Raw genomic sequence first — 11,512 nt, 5'->3', positions numbered from 1 at the left:
CGCAGAGCCAAGCTGTCCAGATGACAACAAGGTAACCAGAGCCGCTGAGTCCAGCTCTATCCAAATATGTGTAGAAAGCTCCATAGCCATCTCCAAACCCCAAATCAGAGCCAAAAGCTCCGCCTCAAAGCTCGAAGAAGCAGCTACCGGAGAGTAAAAGGCCCGCAGAAGGCCTCCATTAGAACCACGAACCAATCCTCCCTCCCCCGCCTCCAATGTCGATGTAGAGAAGGCTCCATCAGTGTTTAGCTTCACCCAAGGAGCATTAGGGGAATGCCATAGGACCTTGAGTGACTGCAGAACACGCTGTCTGAGAGAAGAAGACATGAAATCAACCGACGGCGAACATCCCCTCCAATGAATTGGGGTGATCCTGCAGGCCAGCACAAACACGTACAAGTGACCTGCCAAATAGCATGAGAGTGATGAAAAGAACGACTGCCATGCTTGCAGCCGTTCCTCTCCGTCCAAAGAAACCATACAATCAAACAGGGAACAAGAAAACTAATATGCATAGCGGGAGCCCTCTGGAAAGAGGACCTCCGGTAGTGACCGAGTCTAAGTGCAATATCAGGGCTCATGTGAATCGGTGTGTGCGAGGAAGGAAACCAGGAATCGAAATACTCTCATGCAGAAATCGCCGACTAAATCGAAAGAAAGACATGACTGAAGGACTCAATAGAAGGAGACAGACAACACTGACACCTAGACGCTAACTCAATCCCCTTCCTCTGCAACTTCTCATCCACCGGCAGCCTACCAAACAACAACCTCCAAATGAACACCTAGATGGTAGGGGTCAACCCTCCATTCCAAATCAGCCAAAAAATCTCACGCTTCGACATTCTCGTCCGGATGCTCTCCCAGGCTGAGGTCACAGAGAACTCACCATGGCTAGTCAGACTCCACCGCCTCACATCCTTCGCCCCCAACTCGATCAGCATGGCTCTGATCTGGTCGATCACATCGAGAGGTAGGGGTGGCAAATCGTGCGTGTCGGGTCGTTATCGTGTCGACACGATAACGACACGAACACGATAACAGCAAACACGAACACGACCCGTTAAGAAAACCTCAAACACGAACACGAACACGACACGAAATCCTCAGACACGAACACGACACGAACACGACACGAACCCATTAACGACACGAACCAATTCGGGTCAACACGACACGATAACAACACGTACACGAGATGACACGATAACGACTCGATAACAACACGACCTGATAACGGTTAAACCTATTAAAAATGAAAATAATAAGAATTAATAATATTAAAATATTATTTGTTAACGGATAACACGAACACGACACAAACACGTATTGTTAACGGATAACACGAACACGACACGAAATTTGCGTGTCCTTAACGGGTCGACCCGATAAGGACACGAACCCAATAAGCTCTGACCCAAACCCATTATTTTCGTGCCGGTTCGTGTCGTGTTATCGTGTCGTGTCAAAAATTGCCAGCCCTATCGAGAGGTACGTCAAACCTGAAAGACAAACTATGCAGCATATCCTCATCCCATGCATGCTCATGCCAGTATGATGCAACGGCCTGGGATTGAGGAGGATCATATCCCGGGACGCATAGACTCTGGATGGGGCTAGCCCTAAGCCAGACACATCCCAGAAGTTGATCTTCCCCTCACCCAAGGACCAACGAATATAATCATGCATGAATGACCAAATATAACGCAAACGACGCCAAGTAGGACTATCATGTGACGAACAATGAGATGTATGCAAATGACAAGGAAGGATAATGTACTTCTGGATCATGAACTGAGCCTAGAGAGAATCCTGAGCAAGAAGTCTCCAACTCATCCAGAAAGCCAAGCAGAGGGTTCATGACCTGTAAGATGTGCAGGGGGATGGCGGCTGACATGCTCTTAATCAGAGCAAGGCGACCCCCAAAAGCAAGGTGTCGGTGGGACCAACTGTGGATCCTGTCCATCAGCTTCTGCTTAAGGGGCAAAAGATGGTCTGCTCTCCTCGCCCCTTGGAAAATCGGCACCCCCAAGTATGTGAAAGGCATCACCCTTCTCTGAAAACCTCCAACCTCCTCCACAATGTCAGCAAACTCCATGTACTCATCCACCAAGTAGAAATGTGTCTTCCCATTCTTCACCATCTGACCAGACACGGCAATATAGTGATCCAAGCATCCCACCAACTTCTCTACCGCCTCTCTGTGAGCTCTCAAGAAAATGATGATGTCATCCGCATAGAAGAGGTGAGTAATAACTGGTGTCTTCCTGCGACATCTGTAAACCATCTCGTTATCCCCTTTGATCAGTCTATCTAGACATCTCGAGAGGTAGTCTGCCGCCAGCACAAAGAGAGAAGGCGATAACGGATCCCCTGCCTCAACCCCCTGGAAGACTGGAAGAAGCCTGCCGGACCACCGTTCACCAAGACAGAGAACCAACACGACGAGATGCATCTACTAACCGTACCCACCCAGGCAAGTGAGAATCCCATCTTCTCCAAGACCTTCAACAAGAAAGGCCACTGCACTCTGTCATATGCCTTTGCCATATCTAGCTTGAGAGCCAGATTGGGCGATCTCCCTTTGCTCGAAAGGTCCTTCCCCAGGTCATGGATCAGCTCCTGAGCCAGCAGGGCATTATCACTCAGCAGGCGGCCCTTGATGAACCCACTCTGATTCGGCGCAATGACAAGAGGGGGCAAAAGTGCTAGTCTCGAAGCTAAGATCTTTGTGATGATCTTGTTCGTGACATTGCAGAGGCTGATTGGTCTGTAATCCCCCCACGTGACCGGATTAGGTTTCTTCGGTATGAGAATGATCATGGTCACCGTGACGCTCCGAAGCATGAACGCCCCACTGAAGAAGTCCCCAACGGCTGCAATCACATCAATCCCCACAGTGTCCCAGCAGTGCTGAAAGAAAAACGAAGTAAACCCATCCGGTCTGGACACACTATCTCCACTGATACCAAACAACGCGTCCCTAACCTCCTTCTCCTGCGACAACGAACACAAGGCCTCCAGGTCTACCGAGTCTGGCAGGCTATGGATAAGAGACAAATCTGGCTGGGCAAGATCCCCCACATCCGATGTCAAGAGCTGCTGGAAGAAGGCGGCCGCTGACTCCCTGATCTCTGTCTCCTCGGTCAGAACCTGCCCCCTACCTCAATCGTGTGTATCCTCGACTTCACTGTCTTCTATTTGACCCAACCATGGAAGAACTTAGAGTTCCTCTCTCCATGTGCAGCCCATCTAACCGCCCCTTTTGCCTCCAATAATCTTCTTCCATCTTGGTCGTGACGATGAGCTCTGCAGAGACTCTACTAAGGCCGACTCTATGTGCTGGTGTCGGGTCACTATCAAATAAGGTCTAGGCCTCTATAATTGCCTCCTCTGCATCCTTTAGGTTCTGGAGTATGTTGCCAAACACCTCTTTGTTCCAGACCTTTAGGAACTTCTTAATCCTGATAAGCTTGAACTGGAGGTTCATCATGCCATTGTATCCTGTCTCTGCCTCCCAGACTCTGGCGATCTCGTTCCTAAATGTCTCGTGCCTCACCCACATATTCTGAAATCTGAAAGCCGGCCTCGTGGTCTGGGTAGAGAACTGGCATCTCACCAGCAGTGGGGCATGATCAAAACTAAATCTCGCCAAATGTGTCACCCTGGTCGTCGCGAGCACCGATGTCCAATGCTCCCCAATCAAGATGCGATCCAATCTCTCCCAAAGACTCGGTTTGTGCCACGTAAAGATCGGAACATTTATGTTGACTACTTTCAGTTGGAAATTATTTTATTGTGATATTAAATTTTATGATAGTTATTCAACACTGATTTTTCCACGAATGCAAGTCTAAAATAACGAACTTTTAATAATAGAGTTTGGATGAATATCACATTCCCTTTGGCTAGAAGGGTGGGGATATCAATTCATGACCACAGATCTTGTGGGAAAAACTCCACTTTGGAGTGATTCAATAATGGTTGATGTATCCCACTTGAGAGATATAGTACCTAATGAATTAAATGAATAAAGAAAATATCTTTTCCCCCTTAAAAGAATAGTTGATACTCCAGTGCAACTAAGACGTTTCTTTTGGACACATGATTTAAGAAAATGGTGTTTAAAGAGTTAAGTGTAAAGAGATTAAAGTACGAATGAAAAATAATGTACAAAAATCAAGAAAAATATAAACTAGAAGAGTGTATAAAGTAATACTGAGTAATTGTGTTATTTATTTGCCAAAAAAAGAAATAACTCACATAAGAAGAAACATCTCGAAAAAAATTACTAGTAGTTTATAGTGGGACGGAAGGGGTATTTGTTATATTCAAATTTTCTATATTTTGTCTATTTTTCATAAATAAATTTTGATATACATATAAATATCTAGTAGTGAACTAGTATTTATTAATATTAGTATATTTTATGATAATAAAATATTTTAATTTAAGAAAATATTGTAATTCCTCTGTTAGCAATTAGGAGTCTATAAGTTTGACACTTGTTTTTAAAAATATAGAGGAAAATGGATTGAAAATGATTATTGAATTTTGATGCATGTGTGAGCCCTCTTGCGTGCAGTAGGCTAAGTTAATTATCCTTTACTTGTTTTCTAGTTTTAAAAATATCATTTCAATTATTTTGTTTGTGTCAAATTCTATCCCCTTATATAGACTGTTCGGTTTATAAGATTATATCTCATTATTAAATATATATTGTGGTTGGTTCATAAGATTGAATATCACAGCTTAATTCTAGATGGATAGTCATGAGATAATTAGTCATAGTTTTACAAAATGTGAGTGAAATAAGTTAGTGAAATATGAAGCTTACTAACCATTTAAAATAAAGGTAAACCAAACTCCTAATGACGGATTGATCGATACTGGCAAACCAAAACTTTTAGTTGCGGACGGAAGGTGGGAGTATTTGTTTTGGAATTGGAGCTCTACATAGATCTCTAGAGAAAATATTAGGTTTATAATTATAAAAAACTATAAAATTTATCACAATTAAATACTATAAATCTAACACCAAGATTTAATATTATCCACTTCCCTTATAACTTCTATTGTAGGCTAGGGGTTAAATTACAATAATAAAACGTCTGCGGTCAATGTCCACTATAAAAAAAGGTTTGCAGTCAAATATATAGGGTTTTCCTGGAAAAAATAATTGATAAATGATCATATATTCAGTCAATTCAAAACAACACATTGGAATATGAATTTGTAGCTAAGCTGAGGCATGTACAGTTTGATTTAGTTATGTCGGTTAAAGTTAATTTCTCAATTCAGGTTTGGCGCAGTAGTTGAGCCCAATCTACTAATTGAATATCCCTAATTATTAGGGTAAGTCTGCAATGAACTTCCAATAACATAACACTAATTGAATATCCCTAATCACGTTTATATTGTCATGTTGGTTTGGCAGGATATGTCATTTATGTCCAATAATTTATCTCTTACACTCCATTTAAAAGAGTTTTGTTTTGTGGTCGACAATTTTCCTATCAATTTACCGGTTAGTTTGGTAACTTTTGGTTGGCAGAATTCTACCATAAATTAATACTCTCTCCGTTTGTCATTAAATATTCCATTTTTTCTTTTTCGTCCGTCTGCCAATAAATATCTTATTTCACTTTTACTCTTTTTTTTGATAAGTAGACTTCATATTCAACTAACTCATTCTACTCACATTTTATTATAAAATCAATATATAAAAGGGAAATTGGTCCCTAAAACCATGAACTTTGCCTAAAATTTGGTATTTCTTGAAATTGGTCTATCACAAACTTTGCATTTTGTTTGGTATTTCTCACGGCATGTCTATTACTATATTTGACTAACTTACGAGACTTTTTTTTTATCATACTTGACACAATTACTCAACGTAGTTTCAGCGTGAATTTTTATCCTACATATTATGAACTTAAAAAGTGATTTAAAATATCATAAAACGTATCACGGTTGCCTACGTAAAATAAGATTTTGATGAATATATCTTATTTTAGTGAGTTTGGGAAATACCAAACAAAATGCAAAGTTTGTGATATTATAGACCAATTTCAAAGTTCATGGGAAATACCAAATTTTAAGCAAAATTCATGATTTTAGAGTCCAATTTCCCTATATAAAAGTATGACCTACATTGCACTAACTTTTTTCCCTATTTTCTTTCATAAAGTCAAACAATTTTTTAGGACCCGCACCGATCAAAATATGGGACATTTATTAGCGGACGGGGGAGTAATTAATTATTGTTTTAAAATTTATTTATCTATACAATTAATTTTTTATTAGTAAAAAAATAAGAATCTCAAAATGAAAAAAAGTTGTGTAATACAGTACTTTTTAAATATTTATTCACTATATTTTCTTAACCATCATATCCCTAGTTCCATGTACAATTTTTTAGAATTTTATTATAATTAGTACAAAATACTAGTAATATCTATTCCTAAATGTATGCTCCGTTACAGTTCTGATCCAAAACAACTTTTGTATTTCAACATTATAAATTGATCTATTTTATAGCCTACAACGTGATGGGTTCGTTAACTTTAAACGGTAAACTCAATTTGACACAATTAGTCAATTAAATTGGTTATCAATATTATAATTTCGATAGATTGACCCTCAACATCATAATTTTACTTTACTTTAATTTTTTTTTCAACATATTTGAATAACTTTTATAAAATATAGTACAAATTATTTTGTGAATAAATTATACAGCATATTTAATTATGAATGCGAAAAGAATCGAATGAACGAGGCGAGGGGGAAAAGATAATCTTAAATCATGTCGCATTCATAAAGTTCTCCACATATACGCATAGTTTAGCTACATTCCTTAATTTGTTGATTATCTGGATTTGTTGTACTTATCATGCAGGAAGTGTACAGATTAAAGTTGTAATTTATTTTTGAAAAGTTCAAATAAGTGAAATTCTACATTCGTTCAATTCGTTAGATCATATTCTCAACATTTTCGATATTCGTTCTATTCGTTTCTAAATTAGACTGAGTTTATACCAAAATTACCAAGTCCACTTAGCTTTGTATAATTTGATTGAGTTCATATTAGGATAACAAAGTCTAGTAAGCTTGGCATGAATTGACAATTTTTTACCAGGATTACTGAGTTTGAAAAATAGACTGATTGTCACCTTCATCCACAATTCAGCTACTACATATTTTAGCATTTAAAAAGAGGCAAGCTCATGATTTTAAAATATTTGTAATGGTAAAAGATAGTAGTACATCTTTTTAAGTTGGCACAAGCTAGGTTGGCTGTGCGCACAATAAAAAAAGGTAGTACTGAATTATTTATAAAAACCAGTAGCTATTAATTTACACTTGGTAGCAGTAGTGATGTCAATTAAAATAATTACAAAACTGCTGAAATATATAATCTGTCTACAACGAAAAAGAATGACGATAATCTAATCATGTAACATAACACCACTATAAATGTAAAAATGGAACAAATAAATTTATTTAATAAAAGTATGAGAGTGATTATTTGTGTGTACAAAACATAAGGTTGGCACCTGAACATTATTTAGAAAACTCTCCCAACTTGAGGGGTCAGAGTTTTACAGAGCAATATTTCCCCATATTTACATTACATTACATTACATGAGATATCAAACACTAAAATCTCTGAGGATATCAATTGCTGCTGTGTGGTTGCATTCAGGCACCATTCTATGTCCTTCTTGGACCAAATTAAGATCACAAGTTGTTGATTAGATGAAGACTGTCCTTTGCTCCACCAATCAGTGACACAACCGTCGCCGCAATGTGTTTAGGACTCAGCCCGGCTTCTTCGATTTGATCCGTCTGCGCCCCGTGATCAATGTACCTGTCCGGGAGCACCATTGGCCTCCACTGCAATACCCAAAAACAAAAATATTAGAATTAATTATATTCGGTATTAGTCCCCAGGCAGTTGAGTCGTAGTAAATGGCAGTGTTTTTACCTTAAGGCTTCCGTCTAGAAGTCCGTTGAGGGACAAGAAATGAGAGATATGTGCGCTGAATCCGCCAATCGATCCCTCTTCAACAGTGATGAGAACCTCGTGCTCCTGCACTAGCTTCTTGATCAGCTCCCCATCGAGTGGCTTACAAAATCTCGCATCTGCTACTGTGACAGACATGCCATGCTCGTTAAGAAGGTTAGCCGCTGCCAAACAGTTTTGCACTATAGTACCAAATCCGAGGATGGCAACTCTGGACCCTTCCCTTAAAATCCTTCCCTTTCCGACCTGTAATTGACAAAATAATAAAACCATATTTATTAAATAACGCTATTAAATGAAGAAGCTATGTAAAATGCTATACCGTATACCGTAGTACCTGTAGAGGAGTTCCTTTGTTGTTAGGCGGGAGAGGCGCGCCGATACCGTTTCCCCTGGGATATCTGACGCAGCTGGGGCGGTCGTCGATGGTGGCGGCGGTGGCGATCATGTGCATGAGCTCGAGCTCGTCGGAGGGCGCCATGACGACCATGTTGGGCAGGCAGGCCATGTAGGTGGTGTCGAAGGCGCCACAGTGGGTGGGGCCGTCGGCCCCCACCACTCCCGCCCGGTCCATCATGAACCGGACGGGGAGCTTTTGAAGATCTACGTCGTGAACCACCTGATCGTACCCCCTCTGCAGGAAGGAGGAGTAGATGGTGCAGAAGGGCTTCAGCCCTTCAGTTGCCATCCCGGCTGCGAACGTCACAGCGTGCTGCTCTGCTATCCCCACGTCGAAGCACCTGTCCGGGAACCGCTTCTGGAAGTAGTTGAGCCCCGTGCCGCCCCCCATTGCTGCGTGGATCGCCACGATCTTGTCGTCTACCTCTGCTTCTGCGACCAGAGACTCCGCGAAGTATTGAGTGTAGGATTTGGTGTTAGATTTGGCTTTGATCTGTTTCCCAGTTTTGGGATCAAACTTGACCACTCCATGCATCTTGTCTGCAGCAACTTCTGCAGGAGGATAGCCTTTTCCCTTCTCAGTGATGATGTGGATGAGGACAGGCCCTGGCGCTGGCATTTCCTTGACCTTGTTGAATATGTATACCAGATCTTCAATGTTGTGGCCGTCGACCGGGCCGATGTAGTAGATCCCGAGCTCCTCGAAGAGCGAGGCCCCGGGCTTCCCCATCATCCCCTTCATGTAGGTGTCCACCTTTGATGCAATCTCATGTGCCTGCTCTCCCATCTGCTTCGTCATGCCCTGTTCCATTTCCATGTTTATTAGTTACTTTATATCTGGAATGATACTGAATTTACACTGATCAATCTACCTTTGCTGCTTCACGGAGCTGGCGGAACTTCCTGCTGGCTTGAAGACGGGTGAGGGCTTTGCTGAGGGCCCCGACGGGGGGAGCAGGGCCGTCGATCGTGGCCGTGGGCAGGGAGACCTGCTTGTTGTCATTCAAGACTATGATGAGGTTCGAATCGAGGAATCCCGCATTGTTGAGCGCCTCGTACGCCTGGCCCGCGGTCATGGCGCCGTCTCCAATGACTGATATCACATGGTTGTCCTTGTGTAGCAAGTCCCTCCCCACGGCCATGCCTAAACCAGCAGAGATGCTGGTTGAGCTGTGGCCGGCTCCGAAGGCGTCGTGGGCGCTCTCGTCGCGTTTAGGGAATCCGGCTAGGCCGAAGGTTTGTCGAATGGTGTGCATTCTGGACCTCCTCCCGGTGAGGATCTTGTGCGGGTACGCCTGGTGTCCAACATCCCAGATGATTTTATCATCTGGGGTGTTGAACACGTGATGCAGCGCGACGGTGAGCTCCGACACGCCTAAGCTTGAGCTCAGATGCCCGCCCGTTTTCGACACCGAGTACACTATCTCCTCCCTCAGCTCATCCGCCAGTCTCTCCAGCTCCTGCCAAGGAAAAACGTTAATCACGTGTTTTCGAGGTTGTGGTTGCATTAATATATTTTAAATTCGTATCGTATGTACTCAAATTAATGAATTATTATTACCTCGACGGACAGGTTTTTCATGTGAATTGGATAGTTGATGGTATCCAAAATCGGCGTAGGAGGCTTCTCTCCCGTGAAATTGAGAGATCTCGTTTTCTGCCTCGCCAAGCCATCTCCGCTCGCAACTACGTCGCTCGTGTTGTCGTGTTGAAGCGCTGCCACGACCGCGAACTGGAAAAAAATAAAAACATAAGTTATTAAACAAAAGGATTGGATCAATTAATCTTATAAATTAATATCATCACTTAAAAACCTTATGCTTTTTGAGGGGGAGAGCTGCAGCAGAGCGAGATAACAAGGTGGAGGAATCATCAGAGTGGAGCAAAGGCAAGAAACTGCTGTTGAGAACTCCACAAGAAGATGCCATCTCTCTTTCTCTTTGTGTGTATCTCTTTCTAGGAGAGTTGAGAGAGGGAGAGAGAGAGAGAGAGGTTTAATTATTTGGAGGAGAAGTAGTTGGTGCTGGGCATAAGAAGGTGGATTAATTGTTGTAGCAATTTATAGGAAAAAAGTAATCAGGGAGGGGTAGATAAAAGACGCGACTTCTCAAGGAGAAAATGCCAAATTAGCCTGCCAACTTTGGCTTCGTTGGTCAAGAAAAATTAAATTATAATTAAAAACACTTGCCGTTTGGACTAGAACATTTTCAAATAATACTCTACTACAATAAATTAAGAGTGGTATTACTATTTACTACTACTAGTGATGTAAATTATATTATAATTGAGATAACGAGTTTGAATTTTTATAACTAACGCACTCTCTATGTGTGTGTCCTTCATGATTTTCGTAATTTATAATATACATATAGGGTTATACTAAAATGACAACCAAAATTAATTAAAATGACAATCCAAATTAATGAGGATCCTTAGATTTAAGAGTAGATTCAACCTTAGTCCGCCACGTGACAAGTTGTTTGCTTATGTATCGCAAATTACTTGATTATCAGTGATTTCTTATCGCAGATTGCTTGGAACCATATGACGAGTTGTTTGCCTATGTATCATATATATATATATATATATATCACAAATTGCTTGCGTATGTTGTCATTTTAACTATAGTGTTATCATAGCACTCTGATTTCGTTTAGATGTTACTTGGAAACTTATGCTGGGTTGTTTGTCTATGTATCGCAGATTATTGAAAGATTGTAATTGTTTTTAGTGTATTGATTCATCAATAGGTGTGCCTTAATATAGGCCATATTACATCCATGTATGGTAGGGAATAATCTATTCCTAGACAATGTAATTGTGTATCAATCACATACTAATTGAGTATCAATTATGCACTAATTACATATTTCTTGCCTTCTTGTTTTGTTCTTCTTTTATGGTAAGTCTTTGTGACACCCCCCCTCAAGTTGAGCAACGGCATCTCGGATGCTTAACTTGCTCAAGACTTCATTGAACATCTTAGGATTTACTGCATTGGTAAGAATGTCTGCGAGTTGTTCGTCTGATCTGACAAATGGGAACTCTATAATCCCTCCTTCGATCTTTTCCTTGTTAAAGTGA

The 11,512-nt window shown here is 41.1% G+C and overlaps 2 protein-coding genes across 2 annotated transcripts; both read right to left on the bottom strand.

The window, feature by feature from the left end:
* Positions 1-251: 251 nt before the first annotated feature.
* LOC121800963 lies at positions 252-2,287 on the bottom strand. The gene is made up of 2 exons (XM_042200449.1): positions 1,781-2,287; positions 252-404 (listed from the first exon to the last, which is right to left on the bottom strand). Exons 1-2 carry the CDS (start codon positions 2,285-2,287, stop codon positions 252-254), a joined length of 660 nt encoding a protein of 219 aa, XP_042056383.1.
* Positions 2,288-7,480: 5,193 nt separating this feature from the next.
* LOC121799424 (probable 1-deoxy-D-xylulose-5-phosphate synthase 2, chloroplastic) lies at positions 7,481-10,475 on the bottom strand. Its single transcript, XM_042198782.1, has 6 exons — positions 10,243-10,475; positions 9,990-10,160; positions 9,301-9,888; positions 8,367-9,230; positions 7,991-8,275; positions 7,481-7,899 (listed from the first exon to the last, which is right to left on the bottom strand). The coding sequence occupies exons 1-6, from the start codon at positions 10,354-10,356 to the stop codon at positions 7,744-7,746; spliced, it is 2,178 nt and encodes a 725-aa protein (XP_042054716.1). The 5' UTR covers positions 10,357-10,475; the 3' UTR covers positions 7,481-7,743.
* Between the last annotated feature and the right edge of the window lie 1,037 nt (positions 10,476-11,512).

The sequence above is a fragment of the Salvia splendens genome, chromosome 4, assembly GCF_004379255.2.
Source record: "Salvia splendens isolate huo1 chromosome 4, SspV2, whole genome shotgun sequence".
NCBI lineage: Eukaryota > Viridiplantae > Streptophyta > Magnoliopsida > Lamiales > Lamiaceae > Salvia > Salvia splendens.
Note: the sequence above shows the minus strand (reverse complement) of the source record. Positions and strands in the feature narration are given on the sequence as shown.